Genomic DNA, 23,132 nt, shown 5'->3' on the forward strand with positions numbered 1-23,132 from the left:
ATTAGATTATGAAGTGCTAAAAAGAGAAGTTGAAAATTCAGATAAGTAGAACTGCTATTTGTGATATACATGATGCACTGGAACCGTGTCAGTTGCAGCAGGGTTTTGGCTGTCCAGCTGAGAGGTAATGGTTTGGGTGGAGGGTAAGGAGAGAGCCTCTTGTGTCAGCAGCAAATGATGACTGGAACCAGAAAATGATGTATAAAGATTTACAAATACATACATTTATATGTGTGTTTATGTGAAACCAAAGATGTACTTCAAGAGGTATTGAAGAACCTTGCTTTTTCAGCAAGGGAAAAATTCCAGTATTCTTTGAAGATAACAGCAGAATGTGTTCTCAGTAATGATATCTGAAAAAATACACTTAGCAACTCTTGATCATGCTCATCATTTTAGGATGGTAAGAATGCAGAGTAGCTACAAACATCAGTCAGCTATTTCCTCGGTCAATCTCAACTCCTATTATCTACCACATCATATAGGTGCTTACACCACTGCAGGAAAAATAACCAAACAACCTCACATAGCTGAGAATTTAACCAGGTGGAAGTATCAAATTCCAGCTAATAGACACAAGCAAAGCACTTTGCAAATGCCCACCCTCCGCTTCTCATGGTCACTTCAGGATTTCCCTAATGAGAAATGAGTCATGGATTTTGCAGGCAAAATCCTGCAAATGTACATAGACTGTAACAACTACATAAAGTAAACAACTCATAAGTGGCTTTATAATTTGTCTGTTGGAAAATTCTTAGGTGGAACAATCCCAACACAACTATTGTTTTTAGATAATTTGTTTTTTCTGCGGTAAATTAAATTGTGGTGGAAGTGACTGAGAAGTACTTCAGCTCATTTTATGCATTAAATGAAACTGGAAGTCTCTAGAAACTGATTCCCTTCCCTCTGAAGGAAGCCTCTTTTGACAGTCACATTTTGTGTGCTGTAAGATTATCATTTACTATACACAGATAAAAATTAGGTCATACATGATACAAGCAATTAAAAGGGAAATGATCTTTAACCAAGTGCAAAGAATAATGTGCCTACACTCGGGTGTCAGCCTTCCCAGCACAGTCACTATCAGCCATGGAAAAGCCAGGCCCTGATTTCAGGGCAGGATAAATGCTCCTCAAGCTGCTTCACAGTCCTTTTGCAGTGTCCCATTCCAGCAGGAGCTTGTTCCTGCAACATGCAAATGTATCTCCTCTGGAACTGGGCCTCATCCTGCACATCTTCACAAACAACTCCAACTCTCAAACATGACCTGGGCAATGGGAAGGTATGGCATAGAAACACCTCCTGATTATCTGCCAATATCGAGGCGATAACAGCACTTATCCACCTAAAGCAGGAGCACGAGCAACACCCTTAGCCATATGCTCATTTATAAACTCCTGTTTTCAATGAATGTGATTTCAACAACCTGCAGAGGAGCAAGAATGGCTTTAACTCTCAGGAAGCAAACTGATGATCTGATGCAGCTTTCCCCCCTGTGTCACCGCATTTCAGTGAAGGACTGGCAGGAAATTGGATGGACATGCTTGGTTCCCTCCACCTATTGGCACATGAGCTTCCTAGTCCTGCTTTCTTCTTGTGCAAAACACAAAACAGCTCAACCTGCTTATCCTCCCCCTTTCTGGCACAGAAAACCTTTGCATCTCCTTTACAAAAAACACACCAAAAAAGCAGTTCCCCATTTTTTTAAAGCCATCAGGACAAAATCTCATGGTGGTCAGGGAAGGTGTTGATACCCTGGGGAGGGTCTGCTGATGAAGGGCACAAGACCCAGGCAGTAGAGCCTCCGGTAACCAGCTCCTTTCTGGGGGACTGCCTGGCAGCAGGTTTGTTTGGTTTTGTGAAAGAACATTACCTACTGTTGGCACCACAGAGATCTATAAAGTGTCTGTAATTGTACATTTTGTGCTGAGGAGTACCATAACTAATACTCACATAGGCTTTTACACAGATAAGTAATATGATAATTATGAACTTGGAAGTATCTATACTCATTTTACATTGCACTAATAAACTGTGGGGAAAGAGAGTTTAAACTTAGAATCTGGGACTAGAATCTTTCTTTTGGCTATAAAGAAAGTACTTCAACTGAGAAGGATATTTTGCAGTAATAATAGGTCCCAAATTCTTGCTGTGTTATTGCCAGAGGGCAGCCTCCCACACAAATTCTGCATTACAATATTGAATTGAAGCTGCTAGTTGAATAATAAAGCCTATCATTATGGGCTATCACCAAAATAATGTTTTTCTTGGTTCTTTTCCTTTCTCGACAAAGAGCTACATTGCTTGAACTATCTCATGAATTTTTTGTGATATTATTATAAATGAGATTTTTTTTACATTGCTTAATGGTAAATCAGACATCACCACAGGTCAAATATACTGGATATTGAATTTAAAGCACTAGTCATGCAATGTGGAACCAGCTACTCATTTCAGCTGAGGTGACAACACAGCAAGGAATTCCAGATGAGGCAAAGACATGGCAAGGAATTTGTTTCCTGTGGTGTTCTAACATGTCCTAAAACATGGAAATTTCTAATTTTCTGTTATTTAACATGCACAAATATTTTTCCAGGTTGTTTTGCATTCAATACTGACTCAAGAAATGTAAACTTGTTTATGAATCATGCAATGAACTGAAATGGCTGTGCTGAAAAAATGTACCCTTTGCTGAAATCATCCTTGTCACTAGTTACTTATAAATTAGGATGTAATTAATTTCCTCATCTCAAGATGTCAGTGCTTCCAATTAATTGTGCAAGGTCTTCTTTAGTCAGTGGAAAGAGATCAGTATATCCAGACAGCAGATCATTCTATGCCAAAACATATGTTTAACACAAAACAAATAATTTTTAGAGAGGCAAAGTTCAGCCAGAATTTTCCCTTTGTATCCAGTGCTAATACAAATCCACACAGTGATCCAAATGCCTGAAGGCAAAAGTCTGCTTTCCATTGGACTGTTTTGCTGCAGGGGAAATCTCAGCGTTTAACTCAATATCCAAATCCTTTTTTGTTATTATTACCACTTTATTACATCAGTGGAGTCATTTGCCAAAACCACAGACACAAAACCTTTATAAAGCATGTCTGCTACTTTTAGCTTTTTTCTTAGGTAATTTTGATTTCTTCCTCTAAAATGACGCCAAAATTAGACAGAAGGGATATAATTAAAGATTTCATCTAAACACAGCTTCTGCATGATCCGACAATAACAAACTGTGCAGACAGTGTAAGCTTTTCATCTCTAAACTCTCTTTGAAAATAGGTTTACTTTTGCCAAATACAGTCAAATTTGAAGAATAACTTATTTACTTAACTCTGCAAATCTCTACAAATTCTGCAGGGTTTTTTTTAATTCCTTTATTTTTTAATAATATATATAAAAATATATATATAGCAGTGCAAACCAGAAAAATTAAATTATCCATCCTGGTTAAATCTCTGCAAAAAAGTGCTTCTTGTGTCACTTGGACAAGTAAAAGCATGAACTGCTAATTCTGTTAAAGAATATAGTATCTTACAAAAATTTTGCAACATAATGCAACAATCAATCACACTTCAGACATTTCTCACTGTAAGTGGGAGAATATCAAGCTGTCAAAAAGGTTTATTGAACTTAGATATTTGGATCCCTTTGTAATATTGTCAAACTTTCTCAATGCATTAAAACTCCTTACTAGCTATAAAGGTATGTACTCTTAGATGCATTAAGATGTTTTGGAGATGTCACAGAACTCAAAAAGAACTATTCTGTTTTATGCTGAGTTATTTCCTTAAGAACACTGGAGTTTTTCTAATGAAGCACCACACACACAAGATATTTTGAAGACCATAAGACTTCAAATATGTTTCGAAATTGTGAATTACTTTGAAACTTTGAAATATTTTCAAGCAAATGCCATTGTTTAAAGACCAACATTTCATACCTCCAAGGTGGTTGGTTTATTGGCCACATTTCCACCTAGGTCGGAGACTCACTCACCCAGGCTGAGTGAGAAGCTCCTTTAAATGCCTGCAACCTAAAACACTGCCACCAGCAGTCTGAAGTACCAGAGTGAGTGTCCCATAGGACAACACCCCCTGTGTGTGTCATCCCTCCAAACACTGCTGTATTTTAGCATAAAACCCCTCTCCAAAGCAGCCCTGCTGAGATGGTGGGGAGAACCATCCTATTTAGCACTACTGTCACAGAACAGAAATCTTAGCTGCTGGTAGAAAGTTGTTCTAAACAAAAAAAACTATGGGTGATTTTTGTCTTGCTATTTTCTTTTGTGATGTGTGATAAAAAACAGTGTTTGAAACTGTGCTATAGGTGCATCTCCTTGCTCTGAATACACAGTGGCTGCAAGGGCTCAGAAGTACCAAGAAACTCTTGTTTAAACTAAACACTTTAAAGCTTGGAAAGACCTCTGGCATAACTTAACTATGCTGTAAAAATGTAGCAATTAAAAAAAAAGAATAGTAATTTTGAAAGTCAAAAGAGGACCTTGCTTTAAAATCATGCTGACAACATCCCAGTGACATAAATACTGCAGCTCTGTCACTTCCATCCTCAGTTACCTATGAATAACTACTTTGTGCAAACAATTTAGCAAGGCTCCTGCTATTTCACTTCATAAAATTTGTTATATTGAATACAACTCAGATCCACTATTTATGTACAATCAATATTAAACTGTAAAAGGTAAAGAATCCTGAACTGACACCAAGCACAGTAAACATTCTACAATTATGGCAAGTAAATCTTACCACTCCCTGTGGTTTGATTTCAATACAAATTAATCATGTGAATTTCAAACTCCTCTTTTGTAACTTCTGCTAGGCTTCCCCACTCTGACCCAGTCCAACAACACCTCACAGCTTTTCCTTCTATGCAACACTTCCCATGACCCCTTAAGCCAGAAATTATTACATAATTTAGATTTGTCAGTGAGCCAGAGAAACAGGCACAGTATCCCCCTTAGCCACAACAACACTTCTGAACAGGCTGGACATCCAAAAAACCCTCAATTTCCAGTTTATTTTTCCAGAAATAAAAATATTATTTACTCTAGATGAAACTTTTTCATTAAGGCAAGGCATAACCATTTCTCAAAGTTTCAGATGCACTTAAAGGTTATATGCTACATTGATTCTTCATAAAAAGGCAGGCACTTTAATGCCTAACAGTACTGCTACACCACAGCACACAAGGCACAATAAATAACCTTAAAACTATGCAACTGGTCAATGTATAGAGAGTAAACATTCAATAGAAAATATATTCTTTCATATAGAAATTCTTCTGGGTTGCTTACTGGCAAAGAGTAATGTGGTCTTATAGGAAATAGTGGCTAAAAAACAGATACAGGTCTGTTTTCAAAGGGGAAAAAAGTGACATAGACACAAAATTTCCATCTGAAAGTAAAAAAAAAAAAAAGCACAGACTTTTATACTCAGATGTTTATTCCTGATTGATTCAACAGAATAACAACAATCTGGGCTGTTTTCTGTATTTGACATTTGGGCATCATCCCATAAACACAAGCCCCATACAGCTTCCCCTTCAATAGTTACAGGGATAATAATAAATACATATGTTAAAAAGATTACTTGATCTTGCAAACTTGATGCAAGTCTGGGTATTTGTTAAAATTACTTAACTCACTAAGCAAGTAATTGCTTAGTTAAACTTATAATTTCAGATTTTTTTTTATTTCTATAAATCTGAGAGGTAAATTACAGAAATACACAAGCAATCCGATTGATCAGTCATAAACTACTCAAAGTTTATAGAGAGACAGAGAAATGACAATTTTAGCATGGAGAAGCCAGATTGTCACAGCTTACTAAGAAGAAGAAGAAAGAAAGGGTCTAGTGGTATTTTCAGAAACTGTTATAGTTGGCAATTTAAAACTACTGAAACAAAGGATATCTAAACATAGGATTTTTGTGTGAGAGTAAACAATTAAGTAAACAAATAAAGAAATAAAAGTGGCTTTGCCAGTTTGTGCTTCTTATCCCAAAAATAAGACTCAAACCTGTCTGTCAAGCCACCACTGCTTTACACACTTCCCTCTCCAGAGCCCTTTTCACCTCTGTTTTAAGCCAGAAGAGTCCACAAGTACTATACCACACAGTTTACTTAAATAAGCAAGTGAGCCATAGAAGGAACTACAAATTTTGCAGCACAAGCAGAAGTGAAAAACAGATGTTGCAGGTGAACTGAAAATACAAAGCAACATCAGAAATGTGGAAGTACAACTGAAATTTTAGAAAGAAAGAGAAGGAAATCCCCCTACAAACCACTCACTGATCTAATTATTTAAATTGTACTTTAGAGACCAAAGGAAGTTTTTCAAGCAAACATACTCATGAATTGGCAAGTATTTTTAGCTGAAGAATAGTACAATGAACTTTTTATCATATTTGATAATAAGAGTTCCACAAACAAGACAGTAAGTGTCCCATGATTACTAAGTGGTGAGGAAAGAGGCAGGATGAACTGAAACAATGGAAAAGATAAAGAGAATAATACTTCAGTTGGATGTCTTTGGTATGCAAGGAGACAAAAGCACATATATATGTTTACACTCAGAGGCATGCAAGAAGTGAGCAAATCTGGCTAAGATGATACAGGATAAGCAGAGAAAACCAACTATTTTCTGAAGAACATTTGCAAAGTTAAACAAATATCCAGCTGATCTCTTAATCCAGAAATAATAATTTAAAAATAACCACTGACATCCATAATCTATTGTGAACATTTTCCAATTTGAAGCATAAATCAAAATAAAATCAAACAAAATACTAATCAGAAATGAGGCATATTAGATCTGCAATGTATGCAGGCTTCAGTGGCTTAGCACTTCCTAAGCCTGGATGACAGCATATTTGTTTACTCACAGTATTATGGAAGAGTCATCTACTGAAGGTCAAAGCTAGGCAGATGTGCAAGGATTCAGAATGAATAACCAAGAGCCCAGCATTTCATGTCAATTTTTCTGCCATAGCAATGGAAATTATCTCAGCAGAAGTCCTCTTTCACTTTTGTGCCAGGTAAGAAACGAATCCCTTTTGCATTACCACCTTGCACTGCTGGCAGCTGACATCTGTAGTGCCCCGCAGCAGTTGTGAGAAGGCAGGAACAAACCATAAAAATTTACCCCACTATTTGAACTATATGCAAAAAGAACATTTATATATTAACAGTTAAGAAGAGATTTAGATACGGGCTATATATAAGATATATTTTTAACCTGAATACTTTATGCATGCTTAAATATACTATGTAGAGCAAGGTATCGTTTTGTTGCAATTACAAACATATGCCAGGCTTTTGTATTCAGAATTTTCTCTACCAGCTTAAAAACAAATAACCAACGTGCCTCAAGCTGCTGTATTACTGAACTTGTGCAGAACTTATTAAAGCATGTTGTGAAAAAATTATTAGCATGCATGTAAGTAACCAGCCAAAGTCCATGGATCATCACCAGGCAGCAGTTAACCAGCCCCTTCAATGATGAGAAAGTTCAGGAGTCACTAACTCCCTCCTGCTTCCACACACAGATGTGCTTTTTTTGGCTTCCTGCCTCACTGCTGTTTGAAAGGAAGGTGGAAGATAAGCCTGTCTGAACTGACCTGCCAGGGGTTTCTGGAGGTCTGGCCCTGAGCAGTTTACTGGGAAGCTAAAAGCAAACACAGCCAATCAAGCAACACATCAATGTCCATCCCAACTATGGGGAAAAGGTGCACTCATAAATACAGAGCAAGCAAGGGACAGAAGAAGATGCTGACTGTCAAGGAGGCAGCCACTCAAAAAAACACATCACCATCACACACACACATGTGAAATTTTTTTTTTTACTTTCTTGTGATGAGTGATGCTGGGGTTTATTATCAGTATGAAGAAAGCTGATATGTCCTTATGAATACACAAATACATGCCACAGGTGTAATTTAAAATATTCTTCACCAAGCAGTGCAAAGAAACCATTTTCTTTACCAGCACAGTAGCAGAGGTAGCAGTCCTGAGTTGGACCAAGGAATTGCTGACATATCTGGAGGCAGATACTGGAGGCAAGAGTGACTTCAGGAAAGCAAGCATCTCCTATGGAGCAGCAAACACAGAGCTGCCTTCAAACCATCACTGCCCAAAGCAAAACCACTCCTTGGGAGAGGGTAGAAAACAGTGAGTCTCTTGTAGCCGGTATTCCTCTTGTTTCTTGGTATGAAGGACATACTTATGCCCCATTTGAAAACAGGTAAAAGTAAGAGTACAAAGTGGCTACCAAACTTTCAAAGTAGTGTGTCCTAATGCTCTTAGCCTACCTAAAACAGCACTAAAAGGACTTCAGGATGAGCTACATACTAACTGACAAAAACACACTGTTCTGAAATTAATAAATATATTACTGTACATATCCTTCTGTGTGCAACATATATCCACTTAAATTTCCCAATTTAAACTATAGAACTAGAAGGACAAGAACTCTGCAGCAATTGTAATAGTTTTGTGGCAAAGATGGATTCAACATAATTTTTTATGTGTTTCTAGTAAAAAGCAGTAGTTTTACCTCTTGATATTAAGTAATGCCCAAGGTATCCCAGTGGGAGTGTTGAAAGCAGGTAGCAATTTCTCTCCAAGCTCCACTGCCTTTTTTCGGAAAACCTGAAAGTTAAGAAGAAACCAAGTGTTGGAAAAATGCTAAATTAATTTAGCTAATATCATTATTGAGCACGTGGTACAATCCACCTCAGCACAATGAAGCACCCCTGCTCCTTTAGCGTGACATCAAGGGAACGAAGCAGCACAGTCTGTTTCCATTGCACCTGGTGAGGAGAGAACTCACACAGCAGGAACATGGAGTGACAATGCCCAGGTGACCTGCTCCTGGCACCATGGCATCGAGCCAGAGCCTCCAGCACAGCCAGACCTGACACTGCAGGGCAGGTCACGCACTCCTGGCTGCCCCTGCCAGGCACCCTGCGCTCAGGGAAGGGGCTGTGAGCCAAGGATGCTGCTGCACTCCCTGCCCCAAGTGCCATGTCCTGCTGGAGTTTGGGGACACAGCTGCAGCAAGGCCACCTTTGCTCTCTTCAGGTTTGTTCACGGGGCTCAGCATGCTGCGGGAGCCTGGGCTGCGTTGCCAACCTTGCACAGGCAGTCTGTGGCAAAAACACCCCCCCAAATCACCAAGAGAATAAACCTCACACATTTTGCAGTGCTACAGTCTTTATGGACTCAGCTGGCTTATAACCAGAGAGTGTCAGTGCCACAATTAATCAAAAAATTGGAATATACCCCTGCGGCCAATGAGACTTAACTGATACGCAGCATGTAAAGAGTTTCAGCTTCCATTTCAAAAACATGAAGCAGAAAGACCCCAAATGTTTACCATATGCCCACAAGAGTGACAGACAATTTAACAAGAGGAACTTTTGTGTCCAGGTAAATAGTTAAAAAGCTGGAACACAGAAGATTTTTCTTTCTTTCAATTGCCAGCTCAGCTCAGGTTACATTAACCTTACTGTTTGTGCACTGAGTGCTCTACTAAGAGAGTTTTTAATTAGAAACAATATTGTTCCGACTTAAATATAGAAACCTATTTAGTGATTTCAATATGTGGATGTTCAAGGCCTATCTGCTTGGAATTACACTGGGATCTTGTGCAACACTGAAAGGGATTATCCCAGGTGTAGCAGTCAAAATAGCAAAGTCACCTTCATTGTTCTCTCTTTCTAATAATGGTTCCTTTCAACTAATTTTTTCTCTTTAGACATATTGATGATGGATTTATATTTATTAACGTATTAGAAATCAGTTTGCATATCTGATACATCTTGTAGTGCAGCCATGAATATATGTTTATGTGCATATATAAAGATATTTGCTGGGCAAAACAAGATTATGAAGAAACTTCTTTCCACAAAAATAAAATACAGTTTGTAAAACACCACCTTCTAAAAGCCACATTGAAGGAAGGTTTTTATTATGGAAAAAATAAGTGATCAGGAGAGAATATAAAACTCTGGAACAATCATGTTACTGTAAAGAAGTTCCAGACTATCCCATCCCACGGTCTCTCCATATGATACACATCTCAAGATTTCTCTGGCAACAGTCCAAGATTTAGAATTAAAGTAAAAGATATTTTGAGGGACGCTAAGTAATTTCAAGCCAAATTATGTCTGGAGTCAGAAAACTTTCTTGAGTGGATTGCATCAGAGTGCTGGGAGAAACCTGAAGCAAAGCAGCAGGGAAAACAATTTGCTTGGAAATCCCTTCACAATCCATGGTATTTCTGACTTCCCAGCTTACCAATTATGTGGACTCTGATGAGAATTAGTTATGGATTTGTGATCTTTATCCAGAACATAATTCAGTCTTCTTAAAGCCTTGGTGAACACTCAGAACCAGTTGGTGCACAACATAATCACCTCTTAGCAGATTTCCTCGGGAGGACCAAGGGACAGTCCCCCACGCAGAGCGCACAAGCTTTGCCTCATTTCACAGCCACGTTTTTCACCGTGGTCAGCTGAAACCAAACCTATCCTTGGCTCTTATAACACAAGAGAGGCCTCCCTCAGCCTTTCACAGCATATGGAGTGATCAACTCATCAGCCTCTCTGCCCTGAAACATGGAAATACTGACAGGAGAGAGGCTCCAGTCATCCTCCTAAGCCACGGGCACACCAGGACCCTGAAGTACTGACAGGAGAGAGGCTCCAGTCATCCTCCTAAGCCATGGGCACACCAGGATCCTGTAGTACTGACAGGAGAGAGGCTCCAGTCATCCTCCTAAGCCATGGGCACACCAGGATCCTGTAGTACTGACAGGAGAGAGGCTCCAGTCATCCTCCCAAGCCATGGGCACACCAGGACCCTGATATTCTGTAGAAGCATCTGCTGCACAGCATAAATCCCCTACCTTCAGCCATGCATAAAGGGGCTAGATAGATACCTTATGGAATGCTCTTAAAGGTGCCACGTGTATTCTTTTTAGCTGATTATGTAAGGACAAGAGGTGATCTCCCCTTCAAAAAACACACACTTAACCACAGCAGAGGCAGCAAGGCTCAGTACCTGCTGTACCTTGCAGGCTGTATCAATCCTTCATCCTTAAAAAAATTACACGCAAGTTCAGAATGAGAGCTTTTATAATAATTGCTTCTGGACAAAAATGTGAGATTTTAGCATCTTAAGATGCTATAGAGCAATAATGCTTCACTTTGAAGGATTTCTACCAACTCTAACATCTTTTTAAAATTCTACTGTATTTATTTTGTACATAACACAAATTCTCTCAGAAATTGCCTACTTTATGGAAATGTCACAAACAATGGCTATCAAAAAATAAACACACAAGATAGAAAGCATTAAGTATTGTTCCACGTATGGATATAGAAGGAAACGTTAATTCAGTCCTGTCACAGCTAGTGCCCTGAACACCATTAGAATACACAGTGAAGCCAGGTATTCTGACTTCTTTCTTGTCCAAAATGCACCTCTTCCAATGCACTAAACAATTTTCATAGTAGGCAATTAGGAAAATAGAATTTTAAAATATTTTTAAACCATCGTACAATTTTGAAACAAGTGCTGAGGTGAAGATTCCCTTCTTGTTTACATGAGAATTTCAGCAGGTTATTATTAATGCATGCTGGTGGTTTTCCTTCTCATTCCAAAGTTAAAAATAGAAATCAACTATGGACATGGTCTACTTTTATCTCTAGGTCTAATTTAACATGGCTGAACAACTGACAGGTAAATCACTATCTATGAAGAAGAATGGCATAGATAATAATGTCAAGACTACAACAACACTGACTGAGCACAAAAAATTGTAGCCTCCTGCAGTAAAATTATATTTTTTCAGCTAGGGTAAAAGGGTGAAGATAAATAAAGGAACCCCTTTATTTCTCAATTTGCAGCTTTAAATGTTAATAATAAAAATAATAGGAAAAGCAGGTGCTGCAACTATTGCACATCATCCACATTGTTCATTGTATTTTTCTTCTGCAGAAACCCACAGTATTGGACAAGAAATAAATATTGTGCTGGGTAAGCTTTTTTTTTGGGTAATACAAGAAAATAAACAATAGGAACTTCTACTTATTATCTCTTCTTCTGAATTGAATTTCAACTTTTGCCGAGGCCTGATCCTTCCCCACTACCACCAGTCAAGTGATTGTTTGGTAAGCACAAACTATGACAGCCATTACGAGAAGCACAGAACAAAGGCAGAAATGACAGAGCACAAAAATCACAGACATATAATAAAGGAAAACATCCAGGGCAGAATTTCCCAACCCAGTGGTTATCTTTAGAGCCTCAAGGACCTTTCCTGGCTTTTCCTCATGAATGCTCATCCAGCAGTAATGAAAGGTTACTAACATGAAGTACTCCAACTAGGTCAGACTGGGGAGAAGCTGCCACAGTCCCGTACCTGAATCCACCCTTCACTCCATGCTTAGTTCAAATATTTGCCTACAAACACAAAAGTCTACAAAACACTCCTGAGGCCTCTATCACTTTCTCCAATGCTTTATCATATCTAGACAGCATACTTTTTAAAGGAGGACTGTGGAGTTACTTCCTTGGCATACTGGCATTCCCTTTACCAGGTGGTGCAGAGTAAGCCACACTGCCAGCAGTCCGTTCTTTTAAATTGAGGATTATCAGCAAAGTATTAAAAGTACCTTTAAAAGCAATGAAGCCACTAAAAATTGCACTGATATTTAACTCAGCTAAACATTGTACTACAACAAAGAAAATTATTCTAAGTGAAGCACTGGGATTCAGGAAAGAAAACGATAATTGAAACCAGTCACAAATACATAACCAGTATTTAAAACTATAAAGTTGGGCAGGATACAAAATGCTTTCTCAAGCATTTCTCTTTAACCTAATTTTTGCTAGTAGTCAGATTTGGACGTGAGATAATTCTCTTTTAAAACTCTAAGGTCTTACTAACATTTTTTAAAATTATAATGCTGATTCATACTGTGTGAAGGTCCTGTGTAAGATGGACTCCTCCACTAAATAAGTAGAGATTCCTCACACTCTGCAGTCCTACTCAAAATCAGCACTAAAGCAAATTAGATTCTTACTATAATCATACAATAGATTAGGCAGAAGACAAAGTACTTTCCATTTCAATCTCTGTTTATATTAGTAGGCTGTGAACTGTTAAAATAAGCTCAGGGCTAATAAAGAAGCACTTTCACTGTCCTTTGAGTTACCAATCTCGAGTCCCTTACAAACACAAAAGTCACGTCAGACCACCAGCATTACTCCAAGCCAGCAAGTGTTAGAAGAACATTTGACTAAGCACTAAATAGTAAACAAGAAATCCACTTCACTACTGCACACACTCATCTTTCCTATTACAGTCTGTTCGTTCCATAGGCAACACACACACCAAGGCAGGGAACAAGACATAATTTTCTCACTCATTAGATAGCCTTAAATATTTATTAAATACATATAAGTATCTTTGGTCTTCATAAGAGAGAACAAACTAACTAGCTAAGAGATCATACATCCAGAACTGTGATGCTAATGTTAGAACACCCAATGCCACAATCAATCAGATCTTGCAGACTCTTCCGTCCATTAACAAATCTTATTAGGGAAAAGAGTGTTCCCACAGAGAAACAAGGCTCTGCCTGCAAAGATGCAACCACAGGGCAAAGACCAGACCTGTCATCTGGTAAGCACTGGCTTTCATTATACTGCAAGAATGTTATCTCCTTTGGATAAACAAAAATGTTTCCTCTGGCTGGAATGACAAATCCCTTTGAAAATGTCAGATTACCTCATTGTAGTTTTAATTGCTATTGCTAATCAGGAAGAAAAGAAAGCACAGGAAACAAATATCTTAGAATTGCGTATGTGGCACATCTAATTTTAAAAAAGGCATAACATGGTACAGCATCATAAATTAAAGAACAGCCAGAATTCTGCCTTAAGAAGTCCTCCACATAAAGGGAACCAGAAGTTAAAATTTAACATCAAAGAAAGGAATACTGTATTTTAATCTTTTTTTCAATTGACAAAGACATTTTGTCTACATTTCTAATTCTATCAAATTAAGCATTTCTCATTTTTGTTTTTATATTTACAGATAAAAACTGACAAGTCACTAAATAAGATTTATTGCTTTCTTTCCTGTACCTGACTGCCTTTCCCAGTAGGGTAAGGAATGAATATTTCAGTGCAAAAGCAGAAAACGAGAGCAGAAAAATGAGCAGGGACAGGCCGCTTTCCTGCTCTTCAGAACACTGAATAGAATCCTCTCAGCCTAACAAATGTTGATGTGGGTTCAAAGTGATCTGCTAACAAAAAAGAACCCTCTCAGAACAACTTGTTCCAATACCTTCTTTACTGAAAGATAATCCAGGATTTTTGCTGTATTTACATTTGTTTTATTTTCACAATGAAAGATTAGAAATGTTACAAAAATTGTGGTAGTCCACCTGACATAACAGAATACTTGAAGTAGTATAAGCTGAATTCTGCCACTATCTGCAATACCAAGTGATATCACACCTACCAGTCATATTATTTGAAACTCATTTACTATAACACATTTTCAGTGTTTATGACAGCTGGACAAGTTACCCAGATGCTGGTGTTAATTCATCAGCAGCTAGTGCTTTTACAATTACTGCCACCTTGACACTAGCAGGTGCCACTGAGTTGTATTTTATTCAGTCCTCACTTCCAGCTGAGTTGAAGTAATTTATGAATATTCTGTGCTAAAAGGTGAGGAGACAAATTAATAACATTTCTGGAAACAAGCCTTATAATGAATCACATTAGTGTGATCATCAGTGCCAACAGAAGAAGCCAAATGGCCTTCAAAGAGGACTTTCAGAGCTGTAGAAGTATTTTGTACATCTACATCCACAAGTGTCAAGAGTGTGGTTTGAGCATTTTCCCCAGGAAACAGACTGCATTCAAGACCAATTTCCAAACTCTGGGCCAGCCCTGGTCCTGCTGGACTTGAGCATGTGAAATGCCACACCGACACGAGCCCACCTCTGCGGGGGGATAGAATGTACGAGAATAGAGATAGTGCAGAAGGCAATCTCACCCCTGAGGAGTTGCAGCTGTACTAATCACCAAAGATTGGGAACAGGCCTGCCCTTAACAGTCCACAGCTGTGGCCAGTGAGGATGAGTGCTGTAAAAGAGTGGGTTAGCTGGTTGGGAAGAGAGCTGGAGTTTGTTGGGGCAGTGAAGAAGGAGGCAGTGCTGCAAGGAGCTGCCCATGAGAAATCACTGAGAAGGTGTGGAAGATTCACAACAAGGTGACAACACACCTCCAGCCCAGAACTACACCCAGCCTCAAGTTTTCCTACCAGAATCCAGAAGAGGGGGGCAGTGCATTCAAAACAACTGCCTCCACCTGAGGGTACACCTACAGTAGTCAAAGATCAGCCACAGCTGAGCTGATCAACACAACTGCACACACCAACACCAGTCAGCATCACACTCTTCACCACTCTGAGTTTTGGGAAGGTTTTCCAGTCTGCAAGTGTAACGCCAAACCCAAAACACCTGTGCCCATCTGTACAACTCTTCTCAAAACTTTTGAAAGCTGTGATTGTAGAAGTATGCAAATTACTTACTGCAGAGATTCAGGCAGCTTGTGGTATCTGTGAGCAACCACTCACCTGCAAATTGCTAGAATAGCAGGTGTCTTTTTCACAAGTGCAGCAAGTAACAAACACGAGTAAGCTTTTAGATTTGTACTCTACTTTCCAGAATAATCCAGTATGCTGGTCATCAGCTTGTAGAAGAAAGTTCATATAAAAAACGCTGCTTATTGCAAAAACTGGACTAGATTTAAAAAAAAATCCCTTCTTTGATTCAATTTGCCTTTTTTTTGTTAAGGTTTCACTGACAGCACCACGAAAATTAATTTTCTTTTCTAGCTGACTGATATACCAAAGAAGTCACATAGTACCATGAAGAGTATCCCCTCTGTGGAAAAGATTGTAAAGAACTTAATCAAATGGAAGTAACTGGATTAGTGAGAGATTTCCAGATTTCATTCAAATGCACACAGCAAAAAGCACAAGCCCCCTCAAGTTATCAGCAGTAGCTAACGTATGTAATTACTTCAGTTATTTTTTAACTAAGAATTTCTAAGTAGATGTACTGTGTTTGAAAATCTTATTTTAGGAAGGCCAGAATTAAAGGGTACAAACCAAAGAAATAATGTAATGTACAGTAAGTTTTCCATACTTCACTTGTACATTAAAACTTAAAAATGAAGGCAGCAATTGCTAGATAACTGCAGAATTTAAAAAATCATAAAGGAAGGTGTCGGGATTCAGGACATTCCTCTGGCTGCCCTGGATGACTCGAGACCCTGGCAAAGGGCTCAGAGACCCTGGCATGAAGTCAAAGACACCTGTGCCTTCGATTTTAGCCCATGGAAAAAATTAACAACTTTGTGTGAAGATTTACAAGCCACAAGAGTTTGAGTAGAATGATAGTTAATTTGTCACAGGGTGAAAAAGTAGAATTTTGGGGATTTAGAATTGGGGTTCAAGAGGCAAGATGGAGGAATCTGGGGTGTCCTGTCCTTCTTCTTCTCCTTATCCTCCATCTTCTGCTGTGATGGTGACACTTTTTGATTGGTTTAGAGTGGAGACAGACTGTCTAACATAGGTGACAGGTATTGGAAAATTATTGTAAATAAAGTACACGTAGTTTGTAGTATAAAAAGTTAACACCACCCCAAGGGCAGTCAGTGTGCCATAACCTGACCTGCTGGACAGACCTCAGCAGGTCAGAGAAAGAATGGAATAGATAAGAGAAAATAAACAACCTTGAAAAGCAGAACCGATGATCTCAACTTCTTCTTCGGTGGCAGGGCTGGGAAAAAAGAGACTTTCTAATACCTCAGGGGTCACCTCAACCACAGAAACCCGAGAGGAATACTTTGTTCCTGTTATATTTGGTTATTTTCTTTTGTGCTATTCATGTGCATTTAGGATTGCTTACACCGACAAACTCTTTAAGAGGAAGAACTTTTAGACCACAGGAGAAAAAGCAACTGCTCATTTATCTAGGAATGTCAAAAAGCTCAGTTTTTTTAAAGCTTATGTATACTTGAACAATTAGAAGCTTAGCTACAACCCATTAGCACTGGAGAGCTTATGAACCAACCATTTAATAATATCCCTGCCGCAATAATTCAAGAAAAGGCGGTGATGAATGCAGTAAACAAACTGCAATGATTGCCTGTAATAACAAAAGGAATTTGTTACTCACAAAAGCCTTCGAGAATGCCTCACCCCAGACTCAGGGCAGCTTTAATTTTTCAAGAGGTGTGATAAGCAGCGTGCACAAAGAGTAGCGGGTTGGATTTACCGCACGCGTACGGATTAACCGAGCGCTGGCAGCCGGCTCCCGAGGCCCCAGGTACAGGTAAACAAGGCTCACACCTCCAGAAACTGTGCTCAAATCCTAAGGGTCTGAAATACCACACCACCCCAAATACATAAATTATGAAACAGCTCAGTGTCAGCAAATGAGCGTCAAAGATTTGGGCTGCCAGCTTTGTGTCCTATCAGCAATAGAAAGCCTGGAACGGCAGGTCTCCAGTCAAACAAAGCATTGTTTCAAGCAAGGACAGATGGCAGGCTAGCAGGCATTAAAAGTGTCAGCAGCCATGATGGAAGACTGAGCCCACATCTAAGAGCTAGTGGAAGTTTTAAATCTCTGTTCTTACACAATATCCACATAAGAGGAACAGGATCTTAACCCATATGAGTTAACGCTGTGGTATATCCTGCTTTGAACAACAGGCACCACTTAAGAGACACCATACAACTGTACAACTAAAGTATGAAGAGATGCTAGCGCTAAAAACTCTTTCCCAAGGCCCCTCTGTCTCCAACAAAATAAGCCCTCTCCAACCTGTGGAAGTCCAGTATTCACCTATTTGGATGCTGGTGTAAGACACTGTCACCCCTGGAAGCAACTTGTGGACTAACACCAGGCAAGGATGCCAAGAGTACAGAATACGTCATGCATTTAGTAGCGAGGTCTTCTACAGTTCAGGAAGATGATACATGCATTTGAAAGTATATTGGACATAAGTGAATGCAACTGAAATTAAAAATATGGCATATAAAATGGAAACTCATTATATTGTGAAGTGATAGAGAAAACATCTGGATGTCATCTTAAGAGGTTGGTGTTTTTCCTGATTAAGGAAACAGCTGCCTTAGTAAAATTACTCATATCCAGCAGTAACAAAGAGTATCTTTTAGCTCAATTCTTCTGTTAAGCCACAAGCATCTGCTTCCTAATTTTCTTTTTATTTAATCTTGTGTACCCAGCTCAAGTGCTGTAACAACAAATTTAAATAGCTGCCTCATTTTATATCTTGCAAGCTATCATGACTAAACAAAGAACAGCACTTTGCATATGAAACTTTCCTTTCAAGCAGGTGACCATTGAGGAGTGATTTGCAACACCATCTGTGTGAAGGCAGGGGGTGGGGTTGAGGAGCCTAATAAACTGCATGGGGAATCAAAAACTACATCCTCAATGCAGCATAAAATGCTTTCAGAAGATTCATTCCTAGGCTTGTAAATTTGACTGTATATTTTAATTCCAATACCATTACGTGATTTAGAATGATGCCTTCACTCTAAATGACAATCCTAGACCATGGTGGCAGGCATAGAAAAGGCTAAAATCACTCTGTGTACATAAAGGGAGTTCTATTTTATTTTTAATGGTAATTCTGCAGCAAATGGGCAGCTGTTTGTTTCAGCCAATGTTATGTGACACTTGCAAGTTTCTTCCAGGCACTAATGGCAAGAGTTTTAAGCGATGGTAATCAATTACACAAGTATAACAATGTGAACAGGACACCAAGGGTGCCTGCTTTATTTGGTCTTCCATTAATTTTTTTCCTTACTTCATTCACTCACTTTAATATTTTACTCCAACACCAGAACAACAGCTTAATGAAATTACTGTCATCAGTTTGAATCAAAAAGTTCCTTGGATAAAAGGGACCAAAAACTCAGGGTTTCCCATATTCTGCCATCTCCCTTGAACTGACCACTGGCAAACCTGAGCAGCCCACTGAACAAGTGGAACAAGTAACTGCTCTTTTTGCTCTGTTTGCCCTCAAAAAGACGGTCTTCCTCAATCACTACATAGCCTTAATCTGACATCATCACAAGTATTTTAAGTCAGTTACTTGTCCCATTCAGAGGCTGCTCCTCAATTGGTTAGAATGTACACTGATGGTGTCCTGAGATGAGGTAGCACAGAGTAGGAGTTCTCCAGCCAGCTCAGGGTTTCTTCTTTCTGGAGTTACTCCCATTGCTCTACAGCAAGAGTGCTGGGGCTGCAGCAGCAGTGCAGGAGCAGTAAGGAAGAAAAGGGGTTTTTTTCCCCCGTTGTTTTCATGCAAAGTGCTCCACATGGCCAAGGGCTGTGTTTTTATGAAGCTGTGAGTGAGATTTCACAGGAGGCTGCTTGAGGTTGGAAGAGACCTGCGTGGAAGGAGTTCTGAAGGTCATCTGGTCCAGCTGTGCTGCTCAAGCAGGGCCCCCAGAGCCTGATGCCCAGGAACATGAATGGGTACAGATAGCTTTGGAATATCTCCAAGGACAAGGACTGACATGTTTGAATACTGAAGTTTTAAAAACAAGCCATGATTTTAGGCACAGAATTATGGAGTTCCAGGTTTTACACAGTCTTGATTAAACACCAAAAGCCTAAGGGGTTAATTTGCATTACTCTAATGTCCTCTGCCAGAGACCCTATGCTCCTCTCCATGCCCATTAGTTTGATATGTTCATGGATACAAGGAGAATAAATTAAATTAAACACTACTATTTTAGAGTGTCTCCTATATTCTTTAAACATATGTAAAATATAATGAGTATTCAATGGAAATTAGTGTTGTATATTATGGCTGTCCCATGTTTAAACAGAAAAGTGCTTCTTTTAATCCTTATACTAGGATTGAAGTCAACACAGAAATTTCCAGATTTTGTGATCACAGATAGTGGAAAAAAGTAGAATGATCACAAGTACAAAAAGTAGAATGATCACAAAGACAGTGCCAACAGTTCCTCTGTTAGATTACTTATGAACAAGCATGGATCACTTATGAACAAGCCTTTGGATCACAAAACTCTCTCACTGAATTTCTCTACCACCAGCAGCTACAGACTGCTTCTATCTCACTTGTATAGACATATGGGACAGAAATCAACTGTTTTAGCTGTTGCAGCCCTCAGGTTTCAGTGGATTCTCAGATCACAAATAAACTTATTTTGGTCAATTCCATTAAAAACAATGGGATTGAGAATGTGCCATTTGGGTAAGAGCAGCTTGGATTTGCAACCATGTGAACAGCTGAGCCTGACCCCATGACAGGTGAGTTTGGCAGCACCAACAGTTGCACTGACACATTCTTAAGTTATTTTTCAAGGGGAGGAACAGGTTAAAATTTAGCATACTCTGCAGGTTCCTTTCCCCACAACACCTCTGACATACCATCTAGATGGCTTTTTTTATAAGTAATGTACCAATAAAAATCCTCCTCTATACAGCAGGACAAACAGGACAAAAAGATGATGGTTTCCTAACTCAGTGCTTTCTTTCTTATTACTGAGATTTCTCTGACAGACAATAGTCATTGAATTGTCTGATGAATAATGGACAGGATCAAAATGAGCCTGAATAAAGTGCTTGTATATTTTCCTTAAATTAAATATAAGAGATGTGAACTCTTGTAGTTCTTTGTATGTAAGCCAAACAGGAGGCTTCAAGAGAGAACTATGATTTAAGAAGCTCCTTTTATGCTGTAAGTTAAATCATCAGGCAGACTAATTCAATTCCTTTCTGTTTACTGTAAGACTATTTCTCTTACTGGACAAGTCATTAAACTGCCTAAAATATAAGAATTTCCAATTCTTAAAGACTCAGAAACAAGTGCTCTGACTGAGCGCCACGGCTGCCAGCACATCAAATTTATGAGCAATTCAATTGCTTCTCTGAATTTCCTGCAGTTAAAATTTTTTACTTTTTTTAAGCTAAACCTCAAAACCATCCCTGTAATTAAACAGCCATAAATTGTATTCTCTAAAGATTAACACTATTTTTGAATGCAGAACATATTAAAGGGGAACAATGGTTGGAAGTATTAATAAAGATTCCAAGTTTCCATATTAGCGTGTGGACATTGCTTTCCATGCCCCCACTTGAAGCAAGAGAGGAAAAAAGAAGGCATGACAACCATGTAAACTCTCTCAATTTTTAACAAAACTCATTACATGGCTGTCGTGCTTTATATTATTCTTTAATACACTTTAATACACTGAACACTACACGTAGCCACTTCTAGAGAGAAGGCCTTTCAGGCTTCACTAAATTATTTCTATATTTAATAGCATGCAAGTTAAAACATTAGAGTACCTTAACTGCAATTTCAAGTTGGATCTGGATAGAAAAAAAGTCTTCAAAGTATGATTTAGAAAAAGGGCATCTTAGTCACCAGCTTCACTCACACATTAATTCTATTACCAACTGTCACAGCCTATCAAGGAAAAAAATATGGCTGAGTAAGTCCTCCTCGTTATCTCAGTAAATCTTTACTTTTGACCTTGGGTCAGTTAATAACCACATTAACTTAAGACAGACCCTTCAAGCAAATTAGAAAAGCTGATGGCATTTAACATCGAACTAATTCTGCTCAGGCGTGATGAGAACCACCACTGTAGTTTCCTGCAGCAGTGTGGCAATGATGGCCCAAAGCATTACAGCAGTTGTAAATCTTGCCTGGAATCAGGAAGATTATTTATTCTTCCCTCTAGAATATAAATGGAAATAAAAGCAATTCTGGAAAGAAAAGGCTGAGCACAGACTGAACCATGTTTGTAAGCGATACCCTGCAAGCAGCAAATGCTGATGAGAAGGTTTCAGTTTTTCACTAGTTTTGCATGATAAAAGGAAAAAGATTGAAATTGTCTGTATACAATGAATAATGTTTCTAAGAGCAAGTTGGGGAAAATAGCATCCTTTAAGAAAAACGGCATTCTAAGCTGCTGACTTTGTTCTGCAGCTGTTAGTTTGAAGAAAACAACAAAAAAAGAGTTTTTAAAGTACAAGGGAAGGGAGTGAAATTCATAGCATATCCCTTTCACATGATGATCCTTAGGGTCTATTGGACTGTAAAATCATCTAGTCATGCTTGCAAAAATTAAGGACAACTTGGCCCCCAAGGGACAACAAAACTTTAAAGCAGTAACAGGACTGAACCAGCTTCCAAAAACAACTAGTATGGTTATTTTGCCTAGCCTGCAATAGCAGATGATTGCCTAAAGACTGAAGAAAAGAAACAAACAGGACACATCTAGTTCTTCAGATGAACTAGTTACAGAGTATTTTTGGTAGTTCAATGCATTTGAAACACCAGAAACAACAGAACCGGCCCTTTATGCCAGAAAGAAGACAGCTCTTTGTTAATTGAAGGTTGACTCTACTCCAGTAACACTGCTGCTGGAGTGATCTTCCTTGTTTGCTTTAGAGTTATGTCAGTTTACATAAGACTTGGATGTTAAAACAAGCTCTTGAGCCTTCATGTAGAGGAATAACAAGAGTGCCCTCATACTGAACTGCTTTAATTAGCTACTATTTGAAGGAGTTCATCAGGGTTGGGTGGGTTAATCTCAGCAATTAAAGATGTTGAGTAAAGAACATCAGAGCTAAACACATAAAATCCAAATTCTTCAGAATATTTTACCACCTCCTGACCTCTCTTGTATCTTTTCCTTTACTAGGAAATTAAAGAGTCAGATGGCTGACCAGCTAACACCTATGGGAATACAGAAGCCTGTATAGGAGTTGACAGAAGACTTGCAATGTAAACAGTGAGCTAAGAAACCGAATCTGCTGTTTAACTACATTCTAATTTTTTAATTTTTTTTTTTTCTTGAGGAAACCAAACAAAATTTGTATGAGACACTGGCGCTAACATACCACTCCTCCTTTTCAGCTTTCAAATCTTCATGCTCATCCTCTTCTCAGTTTGTGGCTTAAGAAAAGTTTGCAGTTTGCCCAATTCTGTGCGCGTAGCC

At 38.7% G+C, this 23,132-nt stretch overlaps 1 protein-coding gene across 1 annotated transcript in view; it reads right to left on the bottom strand.

Annotated features, from left to right (window-relative positions):
* The window catches only part of MAN1A1 (mannosidase alpha class 1A member 1), a 139,356-nt gene that overhangs the window by 50,553 nt on the left and 65,671 nt on the right, over positions 1-23,132 (bottom strand). The window contains exon 5 of the mRNA XM_084203257.1: positions 8,577-8,671. Within this exon, the coding sequence (XP_084059383.1) occupies positions 8,577-8,671 (95 nt within the window). The remainder of the gene's footprint in view (positions 1-8,576; positions 8,672-23,132) is intronic.

Source organism: Fringilla coelebs (assembly GCF_963513975.1).
Source record: "Fringilla coelebs genome assembly, chromosome: 3".
Classification (NCBI taxonomy): domain Eukaryota; kingdom Metazoa; phylum Chordata; class Aves; order Passeriformes; family Fringillidae; genus Fringilla; species Fringilla coelebs.